Here is a 24,527-nt window from a genome sequence, read left to right on the forward strand (position 1 = left end):
GTGATATGGCATAGGTCATCCTTCGATCCATTTTAGAACTTGGAAACCCATTCAGGGAATAGTCGTTCACATTTTTGTTGAACGCAGTTGGTTTTTATCATCCTGTATTAAAACATTTCCTTTTATCAATACTGCAATTTATAAACAATGTTTTGTGAGTAGAATAAAATTTCCAATGGCAAACTTAACTGCTTTTTCGACGTTATTTTACCAGCTAACTAAAAATAGGAAAGCCTTGAACCCCTTGCACTAAATTTAGTTAGTATTAAGATTCTTTTACAGGGAGTGCAGTGGATCTGACGCTGAAATCATTAAGTATTTGGTTATATCATCGCTAGTCTCACTGAATTCTTCTGAACTCTACATGTCATGCGTGGTCTGGCGTCTCCGTTCCAGCAACAGGTCCCAGGTTCAAACTAGTCAATTCCCTAAAAAACACGCTCAGAGCGTCGTTGCGCGAAAGTGCTAGGGAGACACGACATAGAACAACAGACACCACGCAGAATGTCAGAAGGCTGAAGGCCTTAAGAGCGAAACAACACAAACTCAAAATCGGCTGAAGGCCGAACACTTAAAATTCAACAACATTAAAACCTTTAAAATGCCAAAGGTCTTACGTGAAACCTTTAAATTAGGCTGAAGACCTAAGGAATCTTACGCCTTAAGGGCAAAACAACCTTAATTTTTTAAAAAACTTGGCTGGAAACCATACAAGTACAAACAACAAAAACAAATAAAAATTGGCCACGCAAGGGCTTTCAGAAGTTCCGAGGGTCGGCCTGGAATTCAAACACTAACGCTCGCTTAGGTGAGAGAGGCAGTCGGCCCAACCATTGTCGATCTGACGACAACCCAGCCGACAGACAGTCAACGGACTAAGCGACAGGATGTCCCAACAGCCCACAACGAAATTCCAATGACAGAATGTGAACGGTTGGGTCTGGCTGGTAGATTAAGTAAAGACTTAACTTTCGCGTCCAGGATCAGTGAGCCACGGGCCTCGTAGCAATGAGAACAGCCCCTCACACTCCGACCGCGCGTGGGCACAGCCAGCGGCGCCGGCCACACGCGCGACGGAGACTTCGCCGCTGCTCCACACCAACCAACCAACCCCCAGGCCCGGAAACGGTGAAAGGAGAAAGTATATGTTGGCCGATGAGACGACCAACCAACGGTCGTCCCGCTCCAATCTCCCTCCGTCGGACAGTTCATGTGTGTCACCAGCAGTCGGCGAGCACTGGCTATCCGCGCCTCACCGGCGCTCCGTCCCCCGACTTCACTGCTGCTGCGTCCCGATTGCACTGCTGGTCCGTCCCGAACTTACTGACAGACACACGGCGACCTGGAAATACTATCGGTCGCTCCAGAGATGGTACGACAGTGCACTGATCGATACGCGCTGCTGCTGCCGCTCACGGGCAAGAAAGGCAGGAAGTTAGTGACCACAGAAAATAGAATAAGAAAACGAGGCGGCAGTACCGTAATAGAAGATGACAAACAATAATTGGGATAAACGCGAGCCGTGCACGGCTCAGAGACCATTTTCCGCCATTCATGAACTTCATGATCGCCAACAACGATGGAATGTTTTTGAGTAACTATGCGCTGTATCACTGGGCCACAACTGTTTGCAGTTTGTTCCAAGAACATTCAGGAAATTTCGAGTGAATGATTTGGCCACCTAGATCGCCCGACGTAAATCGCATCGAATGTTTATCGGACATAAACTACAGGTTCACGTACAAAATCCTGCACCGGCAACACTTTCACAATTATGGACGGATATATTGCACAGGCAGCGTGACTCAATATTTCTGCATGCGACTTTCAACGACATGTTGAGTCCATGCCACAGCAAGCTACGCCGCGCTAAAGGAGTTTCGACACGATATCAGGAGGTATTCCATGACTTCTGTTATCTCAGCGTATATTTCTATGGCAACGCCTAAGTGTCGCTGCGGTTCCAAACACAAGAATAAACATTTTTCGCCAGCAGCCATTCGTAGTTCAGCTGGAAGCTAGCAATAGCGTTGGCAGATGCCAGCGATCTTTATTTATCGATTGTACTATAAGCTGACTACGGCATGATGGCTCCCGAATGGTATGTCTCTTGCCGGCCCAACTAAGTAGAGAGATGTTGCCACAAAACATAACGGCCACAAAACATAACAGCCAGTCTCTTACGTCTAAAGGTAGGGTATACCACTTTTGACACTAGATGTCCAGGTGCAGAGGGGCCTGATCTGGATAGCAGAGGTGTGGGTATCTTTAGGGAGTATTAAATGATAAGATATAGGTTTATATGAACAAAACGATCGTTATCCCCTATAGAGGTACAGATAGGCGCGCCCAAGTCGGATTACAAGGTCATCAGCCAGTCTTGGTGTGGCCGAGAGGGGACACCTTAGAAATGATGTAAGTCGGTTCGGAGCTACAATCCTCAAAGGAGTCAGGAATGAAAAACGTCTTAACCAGCTGGATGCCAGTGCCTGGTAGGGTGTGTGACTTGCGGCTGACGTCCTTCGGCTATAGCTAGTAGTCAGCATGTGATCCTTGTCACATTATTATTATCTGCGACTGCCCTCGGTAGCTGAGTGGTCAGCGGACAGAATGTCAAACCTAAGGGCCCGGGTTTGATTCCCGGCTGGGTTGGAGATTTTCTCCGCTCAGGGACTGGATGTTATGTTGTCCTCATCATCATCATTTCATCCCCATCGACGCGCAAGTCGCCGAAGTGGCGTCAAATCGAAAGACTTGCACAGCGACAAGAGGCCCTAGTCACATGACATTTTTTTTTTTTTTTTATAATCTGCAGACCAAGTTTCACAGAAACGTACCTCTGCTGAAGCGACACTCTTACGTGGCCTATAGGGAAAAATAAATTAAATTTGAAAAACACGAAATAATTATTAAACTGACTGCGCGAACTGTACAGTGGGGCATAAATACGTACGTTGGAACTTAGACAGTGGTAACACGGCTATGGAGACACTATGCAATGGAATCTACTATTGTCGCAGCTAGCACACGTTGTTGACATACCTACCTTACCTACGAGCATACGGACTCGCCCGTACCACGTTACCGGCGTGCGCAAAATCGAGGGAAACACAGCCACTTGTGAGCGAGCGGTCTAACGTAACGGTGTCACTATGTTTTCGAAACAGGGACAGCGGAGTTGGATCAAGATTGCATGAGCCAGAGGTCGTACAGCACGACAGTGTCATCAAAGTCTTCAAGAGGCATGTGGGGATTCGGCATTGCCGTTCAGAACAGTGGCATGTTGGGTAAAAGCTTTCAACGAAGGTCGGCAAACTGTGTCAGACATGCATCGGTCAGGTCGTCCTAGCGCCTCTGAAGAAGTGCATGCTGTTGCTGCGTTAGTGGACAGTGCTCGACGCCATACGATTCGTGAGCTCGCCCACGAAATCGGATTAGCGCATACGACTGTGCTTCGCATCCCGAAAGAACGCCTGGGCATCCAAAAATTGTATCATGATGGGTTCCACATGACTTGACGGAAATGCAGAAGCATTTTAGAGGAAAATTATGCGGACATAAGAATTATTGACTTTCATGCGTGTAAAATGTTCCAAGCTAGACAGCATCAGGGGGCATCAGTCCGCAGCTCGTGGTCGTGCGGTAACGTTCTCGCCTCCCGCGCCGGGGTTCCCGGGTTCGATTCCCTGCGGGGTCAGGGATTTTCTCTACCTCGTGATGACTGGGTGTTGTATGATGTCCTTAGGTAAGTTATGTTTAAGTAGTTCTAAGTTCTAGGGGACTGATGACCATAGATGTTACGTCCCATAGTGCTCAGAGCCAATCAGGGGGAATCAATTGCCTCTTGGGGAAATAGAATAGATGAGGTATCCAAATCGTTCAAGGTTGCCGTAGCACGAGTAACAAATAAGGAACAATTAAAGGATGCAATAGAATTGCTGTATGCTCTAGGCTCTGCATGATTTATTCAAGGGTTAGCGAATGAAAGAATACAGATGATAGTACGCAGTCGAGGCGAAATCATTAATTTAAGTGAGACTGTAGAACTCGCGCAACAAAAAGAAAGTGCAATCATGTTAATGAGAGAAAAGAATCAGAAGTCAAGGGAAATAAGCGGGCAGAATTATCAAAGACACCAACCAAAGCAGATGAAATATTACAGTTGTGGTAAAATGGGACAGACATCCAAGTACTGCAACAGAAATACCAAAATAATATGGATGCAGGCACCCATCAGGGCAGAAGATGCACATAGATTTCAAAATTATTGTTACCATTGTGATGAAACACGCCATACGGATGCGAAATGTAATAAAACTATTATATGCGATAAATGACAGAGGCGTGAGCATAGGGAGAAAGACTGTCGAACTCCTAAATGTTATCGGTGTAATAAATATGGGCATGTAGCATCGCAGTGTAGAGAGAAAATAGAAAAGTTCCGAGGCAAAGATATGGGAAACGAAAGAGGTGTTACGGGCAGCAGCCACCGTTAAATGGCGCAAGGTGAGGGTAGCAGGCTGCGAAGCTGAAAATGATGTAATGATGCCTTATAGCAATAAATTGGGTAAAGAATTGATGCTTTTAATAGATACAGGAGCCCACATCATTTGATGTTAATGAGCTATGGCAGGGGACAACTGACGCGAGTGCCTTTTCTAACAGTATGACATCACCTGCAGCGCCTCGGTTGTGGCCTAGACTGCTGGAAAACCGTGGCCTGGTCATATGAGTCCGCATTTGAGTTGGTGAGAGCTTTTAAGTGGGCTGTTTAGGTTTTTATGTTGGTAACGCCACGTAGCGCTCTGTATGAAAATCACTGACTGTGCTGTGTGTAGTCTGTGGCTGGTTGGACTCATTGTTAGAATATTCGCTTGTGCAGTGTTGGGCAGTTGGATGTGAACACCACTATGCCTATCAGTTCAGTAGTTAGTGCCTTCAGTAAGTAGAATCTTTTATTTAGCTGGCAGTATTGGCGCTCACTGTATTTCGTTAGTTGGAGTAACGAAGACTTTTGTGGGGTAAGTGATTCAGGAAAGGTATAGGTTATTGTTAGTCAGGGCCATTCTTTTGTAGGGATTATTGAAAGTCAGATTGCGTTGTTTAGTGATAATCAGAATAAGTAAAGAGAGAAATGTCTGAGTACGTTCAGTTTTACTCAGCTGTTTGTAAATCAAATAACGTAAGACGTTTCAAGCTGACGGTAGGTTTCGATTGTGGTGCAGACCCCACGAAGCCAAGGAGCCAAGTTGTCAACAAGGCCCTGTGCGAGATGGTTGTGGCTACATAATGGTGTGGGCTGTGTTTTCATGGAATGGGCTGGATCCTCGTTATGTTAGGCTGCTTGGAGGCCGTTTGCAGCCACTCATGGACGTCATGTACGAAAACAACTATAGAATTCTTATGGATGTCTATTGCTTGCAATTGGTTTGAAGAAAGCTCTAGATAGTTTGAGGAAAGATTTAGTCGGCCCAATATCGCAACCTAATTGCAATCGAACATCTGTGCAATATGAGTTCTGTCAGCTCAGTGTCTTTCTCTATGCCAACACCTAAGTGTTGTTGCAGTTCTCAAAACGAATATATATATCATTCTCTTGCAGCTGTTCGTAGTTCAATTCAAAGCTGACAACTGTGCTGCCGGGAACCAGCGATCTTCCTTTGTCGACTCTGCTATTCGGGCTACAACTTACTGTATGGGCTATGGCTTGCCGGTGTCCCTCACCAGTGCAGCTAGGTACAGAGACGTAACTTGATGCAGATGTTGCCACCAAACAAAATGGGCAGTCTTTTAGATGTAAGGGTAAGGGGATATCACTTTTGACACTAGATGCACAGGTGCAGGGGCTTTATCCCTTTTCTCTGGCAAAGAACTGTTTTGGTCCCTGGGTGGTCGACCGGCCTGCACAGCTGTGTGCTAACCCACCCTCCTACAGACTTTCCAGCGGGCTGGTTGCCTCCGCCGAACAAAAACTCCTGTGGCCGTCGTGTCTTGAATGTTTGTGTACGCCAGCGTCGACTTTTTAATCTCAGAGAGCACTTGCGATTTATTTATTAGATTTGCATATTGATTAAATGGAAATATGTAAAACTGACTGTACCCTATCGAGTTTGGGCTCGAATGAAACGTCTTGATACGCAGAATACAATGGTGAGGTCGGAATATATAAGAAATGAAGGTCAGGAGAGCACGCCACCTTACAATGATACATTAGAAAAGTTTGTCCTTTGGGAACTACAGTACAAGTGGAACACGTCCTAACTGGCTAGGTGCCACTGCCAGAGAGTGTATGTTAACTGGAGGTGAAGCCCTTCAGCTGTCTTCGTCAACACATTGTTCCTCTACTATGATCTGCATTGGCTATAGAGAGCGAGGGCAGACTGTCAGCAGGTCACACCCTTAACTAGTATGGATGGTCTCTTAGATCGCTACAGTTTTTTGTCTTGTGATACTTCACACATCCCTGTCAGGTAAAGTGCATTCTTAGGTGTACTTTCCTATTGGATGGCAAGTGACATATGCTAGAAATCTGGCATTGTTGCTGCGATTTGTTTCTTAGTTTTAGGCCTTGAGAGCACTCATAGATGTACCATAGTGTTTGCATGCCATGTTTTTGTCGAACGTTACAGTTTCTCCATGGTGAGAAAAGCTAATCTTCTACATGCGTTTTCGATGAAAGAGGGATGTGTGTATTCAACAACGCCTCAGTGAATTCTCAGATGAGGAGTTTGATGAAAGTGATAATGACGCTGATTTCTAGTATTTAGTGATCGCGTACTAATTTGGAGAAGGAAACTGAAGGTCATGAAGAAGTGATACGTGATGATGACTGAGAAGCGTACTTCTTCGGTAAGAACACAAATATGTTTTCGATGGAGAAAACAGAACTCGCTAACTAATATAAGAACAAGGCATCGCAATATTGTATTGCAGCTACCCCGTCTGCAAAAAATTCCGGAAGTCTCGGAGAAAACTTGCTGTTATGGAGATATGAGCCTGAAATACAGAATTTTTTTTTTTTTTGAGAAACGAAAAACATCAACCCTTTGTTGTCCTTGTTTGACGTAAAAACGAGATATCCGCGTCAACATTGTGGTGTTCCGGTTTGCTTGAAGAATTATGGAGGTTCTGTATGAAACACATGCAGGCTGAAAGCAATTACAATCCAGTTCAGTTCCTCAGAAGAATACGGAAGGTAATTACTTTATTCTTGATTTTTAAAATAAAAATTTGGCATAATTTCAGCCTTGGTAGTATTATGTAGTGGAATAATCGCCCTAAGGTTGAAATGATATTAGTAAACTCAAAATGATTCCAAATATAATTTGTCATAATTGAAATGCGTTTTTCCGTACAGTTATGTTGCGAATGTGTAATACTATCTCCCTGATGATAATTGGTGGGTGAATAGAGAGGTAACGATGTGTTGTTATTTTAGTAATACATAAAATTAAAATAAGGCGCCAATTTTGATGTGTTCTAGTATTCAGAGTATTTTAAATTCTGCTTTGTTTAAAAAACGCAAATTTTCATAAAATTTGTTTCCAAGAAGTGTAACAAACGACAGAATTATATTCACCAAAACAGAGGTTTTATACATAAAAAATAAAAAAGCAGTGTGAGAGATCCCTCCATACTAATGGTGGTCTTGTCAGCATTCACAGTAGCTATGGGTTAAAATGAACACACAACAGCTGAACCAATGATTTTACGTGGCATGTAGGACACAATAAATTATGCGTGAATGATTCAAGAAAGTATTTTAAGCAAAGTTCGAGATAGTTATTAAGCTGGCTCGGCGAATTACACATATGGCCATAAATAATACATGTATGCTCGCCTGTAGCTTCTATGGGATTTGCGGATGGCAAATAGAATATGGCTCCGTTGAACCTCTGTAATAAATACAACACAATACACAAGACGCTAAATATCCTACTGAGGAGCAGAAGTAATAGTTATGGTTATCTGTCAAGACCAACACACTAGTAATTCTATTACTTAGAGCTTGCGTCTCTCCAAGGGAGCAAACATTTTCATCACCTTGAAGCTGGATGTTTAAAGTATTGCGAGATGGTGTTTATTCGAGGATGTACCATTCAAACTTTAGATAACATATACGATGTATTCCATGTGAAGTTCAGTTACTAAGTAGGGTGACTACAATGAATTTCACGTGAAGTACAGTTACTAAGTAGGGTGAGCAGTTTGTTACGCTACCAAAAATTGTTAGTTCAGTTATCCAGGACACAACCGACATTGATAACAGTCACTGTCCAGTAATGAAGTTGAATGTTAGATTGTTTAGACGAGAATATTACACTTCTCTCTTATTACAGTTCCTGTTAAAGACAATTACACTCCTATGGTTCATTTAAGTGGGCCCATCATATATATCGCTGAGCCCAACACCGTAGTTATTGATCACATCACGGCTCAATAAAAAAGTGTATTAATGTAGATTACAGATTCCACCTGAAAATAATGACTTATTACAATTTCTGAGTTTCGCAGTTAGATGTGCGCGTATTGTTGCGTACTGAATGCACATGACTGTGGGGTGAACCAACACTGAGGGTGCACTCGAACGTAGACATTACTCGAGTACTTTTAAACTATCGGCTGGCAATTCTGAGTGACGTCCCAGTACTTACAGACTGCCGTAAGAGAAAACCGTTATTTTGAAAACAATGTTGTTCTTTCGGTCTTCAGTCCACATACTAGTTTGATGCAGCCCTCCGTGGTACTCTATCCTGTGCAAGCCTCTTCAACATCCTTCTCAATCTTCTTACTGTATTCATCTCCTGGTCTCCCTCTACGATCTTTACCCCCACGCTTTCCTCCAGTCCTAAATTGGTGATTCCTTGATGTCTCAGGATGTCCCCTACAAAACGACACTGTTTTTCTTCTATCTGTGAATCTCCTCGGTTACATATGTGAGTGCCATATTGCCAATTAAGGTAAATTTCATGAAATCATTAATTAGTGCATTAACTAATCAATGCTGTAGGTCATATTGTAGTGCGAAATTAAGGCAACAAAACTATGCAGTGTGGTCAGAAACCGTGTGAAAAACCTGTAAGCGTGTTGCAGGGTAGGCTGTGCTGAGAAAGAAATAAAACATTCTCTGTGGTGTGCCAAGTCAATTAGCACTGAAGTTAGCCAATCAGGCTGCTGCGCACGCAAATTAAAGTGGCCGACCAGACACAACTAGCGTCAACTGTTCTCAAGTCATAGACGACAGAACAGGAGAATTCTCAGCCTTTGGCTCGGATTCGATCCTCATTACCATCAAAAGTGCAATTCTTGTATCGCTCCCTTATTCGGCTACAGGAAACCAAACGAAGGACATGTTTTGCAACACCGTTTAATGCAGGCCACATGAATTTGTTGGCGCAACGGCCTGGTTGGCTAACATCAATGCTAATCAACTCGGAAACGGGGAACGTATCGAATTCTTTTCTTGACAATTGTTACTCAGCACCACCTACCCTGTAAGATTCTTACAAGCTTTGAACATTGTTCCTGATCAATCCGTATAGCTGACGTCCGGAATCTAACAGTGGTTGTTACAACATCTGCTCTGTAAAATAGTACTTGCTATGAGCTTTCAAGTTAATTTCTATGGAGATAATAAATTGTACATAATTTAAAGTATTTACTGGAACTTGAGAATGCTAATCTTTCAGGTGGTTTAGGTCACCTTTCTCAAATATAATTACTCGCTCGTAGGATTTGGCATGTAACGAATTGTAATACTGACTGGAATTAACTGTAACTTTTAATTAACAATGTCCTAATGAAACCCAATTACAAAAATGTAATCAGAACACTTTAAATGAGGATCTGAATAATTAATTTAAGTGAAATTAAGTCTAAATAGAAGTGTGAGGTTTTAATATAGTTTCTGCATGTCAACAGATAATTAAACTGAAAATTACATGAAAATAAAAAAGTTAGTTATTTAGGGGACTAGAAAAACGTAACAGATGGAGAGGATTCAACTGGTACGTCACGACGATATTGCATTTCCAAAGGCATGGGCACTGTGGCAAATACAGCAGTTATGAAATACATGAAATGTATTCACAGTTGTGAATATGGACATCCATCCGGTGTATAATGGAGTGGCTCGAAAGCAGATTTTTCGGTTACTGCGAACGGTCCCTTTATTATTAGGCTATCCAAACACGCTTCACGGTCAGACTAAAACTTCCATATGTCGTCATCCAAGTGTCTACAATTGCCACTTTTACATCCATTACGTATATTCCCATACAGAACTGAAAGTCGTTTGCTTGGTGTCAGTGTACAAATACGGAACTGCAGTACCCGTGACCATCGGAAGTAAGATGCAATATTCCTTCTGACTTGAATGCATATGAGCAAACGTTTTCACTTGTCACGCAACAATGGGCAGATTGTACAACTCACGCTCCGTAGCAATGCTTCGGTTTGACATTCTCTAGATGCGTGTAGCTAAATGTATAATACTTTTCATATCATTACAGAGTATTCAACAAGATCACTATGTAACTCACATATTTCAGTCTCTTGTAATTCATTCTTATCTTTATCATAAATGCGTGTTAATTCATGAAATTTTGTCACATTTATACCTGATTACAGACGATTTTAGGCAGAATAAACTTAAGTTGTGTCTATGTTATACCCACCGTCGATTATTGAACAAATAGGTGAATTGGACAGTGATTTGTGCAATGAATAATATCTTCTTCGGTTACAGACTGTCAGCCAGACCAATGAATACCATCAGGATCGAGAGGTTGTACCAGCTTTCGAGGACATCATGGACGTCATTGGTTCTAGAGGAAAGTTCCAGAAGAGATTAAACACTGTTTTCATTTGCTATGGCACAATCGTCAATGTGCTGAGCTCGCAAATGTACAATTTCGTTATGCAAACTCCTGATCACTGGTGTCACGTCCCTGGGAGAGAGTTCACCAACTTAACTCTTGATGAGTGGAAGAGCGCCACTATCCCCAAGTAAGATATATATTTAGATATAGTCCATGTGATTTTTATTTAACAGCGGCTGAGAAAACGCAATCTCTTAAATCAATAACAGATATATATCAGTAGGAATGTAATAGTGACTTCCAATCTGATTTGACCTTTGCCTGTCATGGAGAGACAAATGCATGACGTCATCATATCCTGCCCCCCTCCTAAGCAACGCCTCTCCTAAGCCATGCCCCATTCTCCTACCCACACCCTCTCCACCTCCCTTACTAAGCTATGCTCCCGTCCAGTAGTGTTAGCAATTGCATAATGTATGCATGGCGTCGCACATATCTGCACCATTGCTAATGTTAGTCCATTTGCTGTACTCTGAGGCCCTAAAATGGTGAAACATAGTTACATAAAGAATTTGAAAAGGTATTATTGGCTTAATTTGATATATTTTCTGATTTCGATAACGCTGTTGCGAGTAGTTTGTGCATTAAAATTTGTCTATTGAACATGCGTAATTTTCTAGTGACCTTTATCTCGTAATTTGAAGTTTTGCGGAAAAAAGACATGAAGTTACAGCTAGTTCCACAGCAAAATCAATAACTTATTTTTGTTCAGCTATATTTGAAAGTATTTGTAAGCGGAACTTAAAACATTTTTGCTCACTTACCATGTACTATAATTTTGAGTTCTTAAACCACTCTATTCTAAGTAAAAGGAGCTGAATTTTGATGATGCGATATGGGGGCTGCATCTGTAATTCCAAATAATGTTCAAGGAATGGTGGGTACAAGAAACGAAGTCTCATCACCTGCAATTTGTAAAAGTTTTTCGGGAACGGTTCACCTTGGCCTTACCAAACACCATTTTGGGAGGGGTGGATGGGCGGTAATGATAATACAGCACGTTGTGCACAAGAAAAATACACCTGACGTTATGGACTGGCTGATATAGCTTTTAAATCCTTTAGATTTTAGCTGTACTGGGTATTATGTTCCACTGCGATCACAAAAACAAAATTTCATCGCCTAACGTGTTAGAAGTTTTTTGTTGTGAAGACGATAGTGCGTAATGTTCTACACTGGAAACACTGGAACTGTCGTTGTTTTCTGGCGAATATGAGTTCTTATTCCCATTTTGTTGGTTTTTCCTGTGGAGCCTAGAAAGGTGAAACATTATTATTTACTATTAGCAGTTTCAAGAGAAAGCAGCATGTGTTATTGCAAATAATGCTCAAGAAACAGTGGATACAATAAACGAACTATCTTCAACTGACGTTTTTAGAAATTTTTCGGTGATGGTTCCCTTCACCAAACACCGTTTTCGTATAACGATTGCAGGCTTTCAAATAACTACGCACCCTCCGACTCAACGTTGAAATCTTTAAAGTTTCGGCTGGTTTCGTTGTCTAGGGCTGGGATACGTAGTTGCCGCATTACAGGACAAATACTGCCGAGTCTACAGTATACGATAAGGTTGCACACATGAATCGAATGGTCAAAGGTTTCTATCACTCGGCAATTGCGAATTATGAAAGTAACATATAAATTTATAATTGAAAGATTGCAATTAAATAAAATCTGCAGGTACTATCTTAACGACTTTAACTGATGAGTATGAGAGCAGAAGTACTTTTGAGAATGTGGTATATTTCTGTTAAACACTTATTGGTGACGATGGCCCAGCAATTAAATAAAATATAAGTTGAATAACAGGGAAACAATAGATCCCTACAGGGCGTAATTAGTTATGAACAACAACACAGCTCGCGAGACATTCACTTCTAAACGCACTCTACGTCTTCACTGTAGAAGCCACGGAATTCTCACAAGTGCACAAGTCGGCACTCCGAAGTTTCTCTATCTGCCGCGACCACGCGCAAACTGCTCCGCTGTCCTAGTCTTTCCGCCGACTGTGCGTCCGTCGCGCTGTACTGTCCGCATCCAGCACTCACTCCCGTGTGTTCTGTCTCGTACTGTCCACAACCGCCCCGTGTCCTCTCCGGAAATTCGCTTCCATCCAGTCTCCCGATTCACGAGCGCTGTGACTGGCTAGCGTCCTCGCGCCATGTCTTCATGCCAACGCACAGTCACAATCATAATGAAACATATACCAAATACTGGATTTACATTTAAATAACTTGAAATTAAATAAATATTCCTATGGCTGGACCATAAACACGCTCTAACACACATTATTAAATACATAAACAATTAAATAAACATATATCAAAAGAAAAGAAGCAAAAGGTAGGCCAAGAGCCTAATGTTTCTGTGCTTTCTAAAACACAGTAAATATTTAACCAATTTCTTCATGAATAGTATATATCGGGTATAAACAAAGACATAGATGAACAAAGATATATATAACCATGCTGCTACTGTTTTTTCGTGTAACTGTGGAGTACTTATGGCCTGACGCGATCGATAATAATCGGCTGCTTTGACCTCCAATAACTCATGTACTATTCAAGTTACATGCCTGTAATTCATACCAATTTAGGTTTACATTAATAGCTTTCTAAAGATATGGCGATCGGCAATATCTGATGAAGCGTTTACATTTTGGAAATTCGTTGCTGGGTGTTACTTGTATAATTCATCGACAGATACTAATCTTTAAACTAATAAAGGTACTGGAAATCTGATTACAGCATCATAATCGTCGTTCAAACAATACTAACGTACATGTTTCTTCTTGAGGTATCATGATTCATCTGTCTACTATTAATTTCTATACGAACTGTGAAATGTCTGCCATTATTTAAAATATTGGGGCGCCAATGTTTCAAGTCTGCAGTAGGTGTAGCGTGGTGGGTAAATAATGAAACACAACTCTTCGAATCCTCACGTCCTTTGGGGCACCAACCTACATTCATGAGGGACACCAATTGGCAGTAATGATTCTGACAGGAAAGCTTAAAGTGATAGTGCTGCTCATGACACAGAAGTGTAACAGAAGAGAACGCACGGTCAGCTCGGACTCTCTGCCGCCATTAAGCTACATCTTGCCAGCTACAAGGTACTGTAGATTACCCGAAAACTCCACCCAATATACGTCTTGGAAGGCAAAATTAAACAGACGTACGTACACAGATAATTCTGTCTACAGGCGTTACGTTTCTTATTTTTCGTCATATTCCACACCTCAGCCACCTAAAAATATTACTAACATGACTAGTAGATATCAAAATTAATTAAAAAAAGTAACGCTTAAGAATCTACAACCGATGCAGTTCACGGGTGTCTTTCCCACTGTCTTACACACCAAATATGCGCAACAATGTGACCAAAGCAACGAATTAAAATTTCACAACTACCAAATAAACTGTTCTACCTATGAAATAACGATCGCTAACGAGTCAGAAACAACCGCTTTCTAATGAAAGTGTCACTACTTACTCGTTGCCGTCATTGATTAAATAAAATAAAGTTTTCTGTTATCTAGTACCTGCTGGACCTGTTTTTTTTTTTTTTTTTTTTTGTTCACACTTTAATTTTCTCTAACAAGAACCCCTTTAGTGCGAACTCACAGGTTAAATCTTTGGTAAGACTAATTTGAAAGTCTTGAGTTAATAATCATGACGTGACAAAGAGTGGCAGCTAATGACTCACCATGTACATCCGGAGGATCACATAAAATTACTGTCCAGAAGTTGCAGAGATCAACCTTCTATGGGATGTGTGTATTACACTTCACAAAAAGGACATCGTCGACATTCAAGAAATTGTCAGAACAAACCATTAACTTGCACCATGAACACAGAATGGAAAATGGCGTTCCACGGAGATCACGAAGGTTCACATCATCAATATCGAACCGGACTGCTTGGGAGTTACAAACCATGGAGGACGTTCAGAAAGGTATCCACTTTTAAGGAATGCATACAGAATCATACTGGTGTAACGGGGTGATGAGAACTGATGGAATGTGATGGTATGTAATCGAATGCGAAACTGTCTGCCTTATAGCTTATGTGAAACTGGCTAAACTTTAATGCATAGTTAGACATAGTGCGATAATATATGGTTCAGGCAAGGAAAAAAAAAACATCCAAAGGCTGAATTTGTCATGTTGTTCCAGGTGGTGTGATCTGCAATGTCATGCACTTTTCAGGAGTGATAGTATGCCTTAAAGAAGTATGATTCTTATACGAAGACCAAGAATCAAGCGGAAGCAAGTTATTTTGATCAGCTATGGCCCAAAAGTAGTACTCATACAGTAGATGTATTTTCCTTAAGCCCATTTTCCCACTCTTGCTTGCTGTGACGTAAATATTCACTACTGCCCTTCCAAGATCACCCACACGAGGAGGAATCGTATGTGCCAGAGCACCTCAAATTCTCGAAGCACAGTAAATAACTTTCCAGCCAATTTATCATCTACATTAACAGACACAAAAATTGTATACAAAATGCATCAAGGCCTTGATGTTCGGATGTTCGTTGATAATAATACAACTCCCTTGGTGCCTCTAATTTCCAGGGTTCCTTTCAAATGCATTTCTTATTCAAACCCAGATTTGTCGAAACTGAGAAAAAATTCCTTACTGAATGATGGGATAAGTTTCTTTATCTGATCTATAAAATTCTGGGCCGATTCCACATCGTCAATTTGATTCTTTGTTTGAAATTCCGCCGTATTACGTCTTCCAGTTCCGCAGCACAATTTGAAGTTACGCAGCGAACCACTGCTTCCCTTAAAATCACTGTAATATAAGTCCCCCCCGAAATTTGGTGTGGATAACCTAGTATGTTACCGTCAGGCATATTTTGTAAATTTCGTCGAGCATCCTTGAAACGCTCAAACATCTGTTTTAGTTTTTGTAATAAGTGCGCCCTGTCCTCTTTTGAATACCCGTTGTTTTTCTTACACACTACCCGGTTCTACTGCTGCAATCTTACTCGAAATCTATTCATAATTGTTTTTTTTTACTATGCTGTGGATGATTTTTGAAATAGATAGATATGTTTTAGTACCCGGCACTCGTTGGACAACGATTGTCCTTTATTGCGTTTCACTATAGACGGGATTTGTGGCTCTCTGTCCAAGGGATGATTAACTACATCGCTCGATACCTGTTTCAGTATCACTTTCACTTGTTAAGCATGTATATAAAGATTGTATCTGTTCTTTCGGACACGTCCGAAACAACAGATACCATCTTCATATAGTTAAGGCTAACCGGCCATTGACCTTCTTCTTCTGTGCTGGATGCACATGCATTGCCCGAACTCTTACGGGACTCGGTAAGATTGTCTGCCGCGAGTAATGAGTGTAGTGGGCAGGTGCACTACGAATGTAGTGTGTGGACATTGAGTTGGGAATGTGGGTCTCACGGGGAGCATGGAGGGATTAATCCCTGCAGTCGCACTATTCTCCGTGCCCTCGGTGGCTCAGATGGACAGGGCGTCTGCCATGTAAGCAGAAGATCCAGGGTTCGAGTCCCGGTCGAGGCACACATTTTCAACTGTCCCCGTTCATGTATATCAACGCCTGTCGACAGGTTAACGTCTTGATTTAATTATCATTTCATGTTAAGCATGTACCTTCATCACTGTACTCCTCATGTACATTGTCCACACAGGCGAGCCTGTACGACACCACACAAATCGCTGACTCATTCCGCAGAAGCGCTAATTTTCATATGCCTCTTCCTGCTCAGGCTGTGAAATTCGTTGTGTTCCTCTCTGACGAAATGTCGATAACTTCTGTTGTAGATACAATGGAATATTTGCGTTGTGTGTCGTCCCCATTGCTCTGTTCTGTATTAACGCCACTAGGACAGTAGCACGATTGTGATTTACTCGTCAACTAAGCAGTTCAAATACGCCCCGTAACCTCATGCTGTGCTCACCAGTGGATCCTTCCAGTCCCTCCACCTGTGCTATTAGACGGCTACATTTTGGTTGCGTGGAAGACGCTGTATGAGGTACAAAATGCTGTAAAAACATTATTGGCTTTTTGTGACCTAGCATTCAGAGGGTTTCTTGTAAGAATTGTAATTGAAAGTGGAGATGAAAAATTCTAGTTTAACACTCAAATAACTTACGTGTTTACTGCCAGGTGACATCGTCGACCACCGCCCATATTTCGATAGGAGCACACCCTGCCATTCTCAAGGCACAACTGCAAGGAGGAAGCAATGTGCAAGGGAATTTTATACCTCGGTTCACAGAGGAGAAACAAGGAAGATACTACACGCAGAACAAGTAACAGCAGAGTCAACACACAGCCAAAGATAACCAACATCAGAAATATCGATAGTGACTATAAATCAACAAGTCAGGTTGCACTAATTCTGTCCCTCTGCTTTTTGATGAGAGAGAGCCGGATTCCAAACAGCATTTAAACGAACTCCACCATCTCTGTTTATAAGGTTGCTTGATAGTTTGATTTCAACAGCTTCCTTAATAACACTATCCCAATAGCTGGACGTTCAAGCCAGAATCTCCGTGTTGTTGTATTTCATAGGATGACTGGTGTCAAGGCAATGTTCTGCAATAGCGGATTTGCTCGGGTGTTGTGAGCGTGTGTGACGCTTATGTTCAATACACCGGTCTTGCACGGTCCTGATTGTCTGACCAATATATGACATGCCACAACTGCAAGGAATACGATAAACACCAGCCTTACACAAACCAAGATCATCTTTTACGGACGCCAACTGGGCCTTAATCTAAGAAGGTGGTCGAAAAACACATTTCACATCATATTTCCGCAAAATAGGGCCAATCCTGTTTGAAATGCTTCCCGCTTAATGCAAAAAGGCCGTAGACTTAGGTGCCACTTCGTTGCTATCGTCACTCACCCGTTGCATAGAAGGCTGATAGCGCAACGCACGTTTGATGTGCCTCTCACTATAACCATTCTGACGAAACGTGACTTCGAGATGTGATAGCTCAGCTGCCAAACTTTTAGGGTCTGAGATAACTTGGGCCCTGTGAACCAATGTACGACGCACTCCTTCACACTGAGCTGGGTGGTGACAAATATCAGCTCGCAGATACAAGTCAGTGTGAGCATGCTTCCTATAAACAGAACGTCCCAACGTACCATCAGTCTTCCTTCTGAGCAACATATCAAGGAAGGAATGGCATCCATTCTTTTCCACCTCCATAGTTAACTGAATATTCGGGTGGATTGAATTCAGGTGTTCCAAAACCGGTTTAAATTCTCCCTAGCCCGCAGCTCGTGGTCGTGCGGTAGCGTTCTCGCTTCCTGCGTCCGGGTTCCCGGGTTCGATTCCCGGCGGGGTCAGGGATTTTCTCTGCCTCGTGATGGCTGGGTGTTGTGTGATGTCCTTAGGTTAATTAGGTTTAAGTAGTTCTAAGTTCCAGGGGACTGATGACCACAGATGTTAAGTCCCATAGTGCTCAGAGCCATTCGAACCATTTTTTTGAAATTCTCACTACCATGAGGCCAAACAACAAAAGTATCGTCTACATATCTGAAAAACACGCAGGTTTCAAGGTCGCTGACTCCAATGTACGTTCCTCAAAGTCCTCCATAAACAAACTGACCACAATAGGTTTAACACTGTCCAATTAAAACTATAGTTCCAAGGTCTAAGAGTCCCCAATTGCTTTCGTTAAACAATGTTCAAGGGTGCTCACCTAGTCATGGCACTGGCCAGTGTGACGCACTTTGTGTGATGGTTGATGGCAGCAATGTGTATGTGGATTGTGTGGACCTGACGTAGCTAACAGGAAAAGCATTGAAGCGGAAAATGGCACAGCGGTCGTTGCCAGGGCCCTCAGGCAGAACAGCTCTTGGCAGGCTGCTTTGACATATGGTTGCAGGTGGTCCTCGTGGAGGTGAGCGTTGTGCACCATACAACTGGGCGCCAGGATTCCCGGTAACAAGTGGCTGATAGGGCGACAAGCACACGGCGTCTGCAGGATGATGGCAAGTTTAAAGTGCAGCTACAAGGGCGGCACAAAGGGTTACTGTATATGAGTCGCATGGCTACAGGTTACAATGGACTGGTGCGGCCATCGTGAGGCCAGTACCATTTTGTCGACTGGTTGGTCACGGAATGAGGCTAGTGGAGTATGTGACTAAGTGGCAGTAAGCAACATGATCTGCAGCAGGGGCAGATACAGCAGATGAGCCACTTTGCTACAGGTTGCTGCAGCCTGGTGTAGGCATGAGAAAGGTGGCCTGATAATGGTGGTGGGTCAGCTACAGAATAAGTTTGGTGGCGTGAAATGGGGCACATGAGTAAGTGGCATCAAGCAGCATGGTCCACAGCAAAGACAACTATAGCAGATGGGCTGCATGGATTCAGATTTCAGAGGGCTGGTGCAACCGTGGCGAGCAAAGTGCGATGGTGGCGATGGAGGGGGCATGGCTTGAGGTTGGTAGCGTCAAATGGGCACATGTGTGAGTGGCTTGAGACAGCATGGTCCACGGCACAGACAGCTAGAGCAGATAGGCCACGTGGCTAGAAGTCGCCATGGCGAGGAGACCACGATGGTGGCCGCACTGTGGCTGGCAGCTAAGCCATGCACTGATGAGCAGCTTGCCACGGTGGGAGTGGCATGGTAAGCAGGCAGGTAGGTGTTGAGGGGTGCTGGTGGTTGACCTGTAGCCAATGGGGCATTCCTCTGGCCAGCAGCATGTCGTAACAATCAGTCACAGTGCACTGATGCGCTCTGCCCTCCAGGGGAGGCACTGGCAAGCAGCTCACTTGCACGATGACAGTAGGTGACGGACTTGTGCTCAGCTCACACACAGCAGTGTTGCTGCAAGTTAGACTCTGCCCCAGGCATACTGGAATGCGCTAACGAGGTGAATATCAGGCCACACAGGAAGACATGACCACTAAACGCCTGGCTTGCACAGAGTAACAGCAACAATTATTATAACTGGCCACAAAGTTTTGAATTTGAACCAAAATTTCATGGTCATCCTCCATACTGAGCAATGGGTTAGATTCTGCTTCTGACACCAGATGTGCAGGATGCAGAACAGGAGCATCAGAAGGCAGGTGGGTAAATAAGAGATTTAAATGAAGAATACTTGATCTGTAGTCTTGGTTCTCAGAATATGGGGAAGGCTTCCCATGGGGCACAGATAAAGGTTGATTACCAGTCTAGGTGTCTGGACAAAGAGATGAACTGAGTAGGTTGTGGGACAGGTGTTGGTTTAGTTTTGTGAGAGTGGTGGCTGGTACTGGTGAGCAGGACCACGTGTGGACGGCAGGAGTTGTCCTTGCCGAAGTCAGTATCACAAGAGAGAGTTGCAACTGTGCTTTTCCCATCAAGACTCTCCAGCAACCACAGACTTGACCCCCATATTCATGTCCCCCATTGGCTAAACGGTGGCATGGATACGCTGGTTTACTGTGCAGAGACGCCGTTGTGGGTCGTGTGATGTTGACTTTAGTAGCTTCCTCTTAAATGAATTGCTTCTGTCCTGAAGAACAAGTTTGAGTGGCAGATAGGCATAGTTGAAATTATAATGCAAGAGAACTTGAGCCGGCCGGTGTGGCCGAGCGGTTCTAGGCGCTTCAGTCTGGAGCCGCGCGACTGCTACGGTCGCAGGTTCGAATCCTTCCTCGGGCATGGATATGTGTGATGTCCTTAGGTTGGTTAGGTTTAAATAGTTCTAAGTTCTAGGGGACTGATGACCTCAGCTGTTAAGTCCCATAGCGCTCACAGCCATCTGAGAACTTGAAAGACTCAAAGAAAAATAAAATATGAAATTTTGCGTGAAATTTCCTTAATATCTGAAATAGGCTGGCCATTCTGTACTGAAATTAGGCGACAGTGTGGGAAAGATCTTGAACTAAACGAAAAACTATACAGTTTGCACATGTACTACTTACAGCTCTCTCTTCACCTCCCTCTGTCCCTCTTCCTCTGTCTCTCTCTCTCTCTTTCTATCTCTGTCTCTGTGTCTGTCTGTCTGTCACTCTATCCCCCTTCCTGCATCCCCCTTCTCTCTCACTCTCTCTCTCTTACACACACACACACACACACACACACACACACCACACATAGTTAAAACTTTCCACACAAATTTTACTCAGGAATAATAAATATCACTGAAATGCAACTGAATGAAGTGGAAATATAACTGTCACAGACAAATTTCTTAAATATAAAGTAAACAAGAACTAAAATAACAAATGCAAACATTAGTTATGTTTTAGTATCAGAAGGAAAAATGCTGTATCGGTAACAGACTAATAATCGAACTGATAGTAAAATGAGTAAACGATTTAATCAAAATCAAGAAAACTGAGAGAAACGCACAGAAAAATAACAGGCAAGCACATTAGAGAAACAAAACTATAGGAAGGGATTAGGGAGGGTAAGTCATAATTACAAAACAGGCAGGATTTACACTGTAATGATGGCGGATTTACAGTAATATATGAATGAAACAAATACGAATATATAAGAAAAAATATTGTTGAAGAACTAAAGTTGGTCAAACTATTGGCCGTCAAAAATTTACTCACAAAAGAGAAAAAATAGCAGACAAGCCAGGCTCAAAGTACGTAAAGAAAATACCCCCATGAGATCAGTTAACAGTTTCAAGAATGCTGCCACCTGCTACATGGAAAAGTTCACGCATTAACACTTTTCTCAGTATTAAATGGCGTAGAAAAAGGAAGTATATAAAGTTCCTTCCCATCAACCTAAAAAATAAATGATAACCAGATCGGAATAGAACAGCTCACAATCCCAGAAATCCCACAAATCCAAAATACCGCTATAGATCAACTAATAAGAATCATGAATTTAATCACAGAGCAAAAGAACAGTCAATATGACAGATCATATGCTTACAGTGGAATGGAAACTGTTGTGTAGAACATAGCTGGAATGGGGTCGGGCTGGTGGCTGTGCAATTATGGAAATGAATTTAAGTATTAAATTATTAAGCATAAAATACACGTGAGCAACAGCATGCTGTTACACTTTTAGTAAGTTAATATATCCTCCTGTAGCTCCTAGAAGTCCCTGAGCAGGGCTCAAACCATTCAGTGCAGCCAATATCTTTCACACAATCAACATAATTAAAATCGAGCCTTTGCCATTGGATACGTAATCGTGTACTAACATTCACAATTTACAGAGCATGGCCCTCAGCCATAACAACTAATGACAATGGAGACAAGTTCTGCAATTAAACATAAGAATACCAGTTAAGTCTTAGATTTATCTGGGATGAGGTAAATAACATATAAATACACATTGGTCTACTGCTACTACTTCCACTAGACAGCGACCACACAAGCTACCCACACACTACACCAAAACACCGACACAAATATCTTAAAAAATCTGATATATTAACACACACAATTGATTCTGTAGTTTGAAGAAGGGAACTAATCGAAAATCTCGTTTTGTGGGTAAATACAAAAAAAAAAAAAACTTTCGCCTGTTCTTAATTATAATTTTGTCTTAACCAAACAGTTACATGAAATTCTTTACATTAGACTCCTATATCAGAACCTTAGGACGATAAATTGTTCTGAAGGAGGCGTCACAGTATTAAAAACCGAGAATTTGTTCCCTTCTTCAACCTGATCATGAATTAAGCACTAAAACTTAATATTACAACATCAGAATCAGTTACATTTTCACAAATCATTTAAAAAATACGACATATGCAAGAAACATCTGTACTTCTCACAGACTTTGAAAGCCTTATCTATGAAATTTATTCTAAAGACCATCAATGCGCTTCATTTTCTCCGCCCTCGCAGTAGCTGTTGGTCACATCAACACCGCCTCGCAAAGTGGCCAGTTCTGATATGGAATGTATGTAACTATCTTGGGTACATGTTGTACCATCATATATTGTATCGGAATTTTTTCACTGCACACGGTTTCTGATGGAATTTGGGGCATCCTGCATTGTTCTCTTGCGGCAAAGAAAATATTTTTCACCAAAATATCAGACAACGCAGATACAGTTAATTAACCCCTCCGGAAGGAATATTGTAACTGCCTGAACTTGTAAATCGAAAATGGGGACTTTTACTGGAACTTTGTTGATTATTTGTGGAATTAAGGCCACTGATTGTTGAAATCCAGTGTATTTTCATCAGAGATTTGAGTAATATTGCATCTTATTTTCCTTGTGAATTGAATTAAATCAGTGTATTGTTGTGATATTTAAATTCTGTGTAGTCATTTGATTTTCCTTTCCGCAATCCCAAAATTACGATTACCTCGAAGAAAGGAGTGCCCTCGCTTTCGGAGGTACTAACGTATCACATATTTTTGTGAATCGACCAGTAGCTACGAATGCAAGGAGAAAGCGCACTGAAGTGGTGTTACAGTTTTGACCTTATCAGATGCCACTGAGAACATGAAGTTATTCAATATCAGGGTTCAAACTGTTTATTTGCAACAGCAGCATGCTACATACTTCGTCAGGAAATGTGGCCTACAACAAAAACCATGGCATCGCATTAGAAACTCCAAACAAACACGATTTTGAAACATGTAGCTTAGCTGCTACATCAATAATTTGTTCTTCATTTGCTTCTATGACGGATATGTAAACTCAGACGTTGAAAAATTAAACACAAAACAATGCCGCGATGCACTGAAAACGCGATGTATTAAAGAACTGAAAAGCAGGTAGGACCACCAGCGCAGAGGGTGAACGAATTCGAAACTGCAGTGCGTTCCGTTCTCCAAACTGCCAAGTATTTTCCAAGTCTGATTAAGCCAACAGATGAGTAGGTTCTGTTTCTCCGTTTTTGTAACTCATTTATGGCTCACAAAGTGCGTCTGTATGCTAACACACTTTTGGTAAAACGAAACAAACAAAAATCTATTTTTCGGCACTTTCCTTCTTCAAAGTATCTATTCTATTGAACATTCGCATAGAACAAATAAGGAGATGAATTCTTTGTACAATTGTGCCAACAACTGATTTAAGCTCGCTGTGTAGTTTAAACAAAAGCATCCTGAACCAAATAAAATTAGTTAAGTTCACAGCCTGTCTATCATTCTGCGTGGTGTCTGTTTGTTCTAAGTCGTGTCCCCCTACCACTTTCGCGCAACGACGCTCTGAGCGTAATTTGTAGGGAATTGACTAGTTTGAACCTGGGACCTGTTGTGGGTAAGGAGACGCCAGACCACACATAACATGTAGAGTTCAGAAGAGTTCAGTGAGACTAGCAATGATATAACCAAATACTTAATGATTTCAGCGTCAGCTCCACTGCACTCCCTGTAAAAGAATCTTAATACTAACTAAATTTAGTGGAAGGGGTTCAAGGGTTTCCTATTTTTAGTTAGCTGGTAAAATAACGTCGAAAGAGCAGTTAAGTTTACCATTGGAAATTTTATTCTACTCACAAAACATTGCTTACAAATTGCACTATTGATAAAAGGAAATGTTTTAATACAGGATGATGAAAACCAACTGCGTTCAACAAAAATGTGAACGACTATTCCCTGAATGGGTTTCCAAGTTCTACAATGGATCTAAGGATGACCTATGCCATATCACATCTATAATCTAGGTTTAAATGAAGTTTGACGGAAGAGAAAACTATCAAAATGGTCTACAGT

General features: G+C 42.0%; 1 protein-coding gene and 1 non-coding gene across 2 annotated transcripts in view; both read left to right on the plus strand.

Moving 5' to 3' along the window:
* LOC124788450 (solute carrier family 22 member 7-like) overlaps positions 1 to 24,527 on the plus strand; it is a 158,364-nt gene that overhangs the window by 22,577 nt on the left and 111,260 nt on the right. Inside the window, exon 2 of the mRNA XM_047255722.1 lies at positions 10,748 to 11,007. Within this exon, the coding sequence (XP_047111678.1) occupies positions 10,748 to 11,007 (260 nt within the window). The remainder of the gene's footprint in view (positions 1 to 10,747; positions 11,008 to 24,527) is intronic.
* Positions 16,359 to 16,433, plus strand: Trnat-ugu. Its single transcript has one exon. It is a non-coding gene; the product is annotated as a tRNA-Thr (tRNA).

Source organism: Schistocerca piceifrons, chromosome 3 (assembly GCF_021461385.2).
Source record: "Schistocerca piceifrons isolate TAMUIC-IGC-003096 chromosome 3, iqSchPice1.1, whole genome shotgun sequence".
NCBI classification, from domain to species: Eukaryota; Metazoa; Arthropoda; class Insecta; order Orthoptera; family Acrididae; genus Schistocerca; species Schistocerca piceifrons.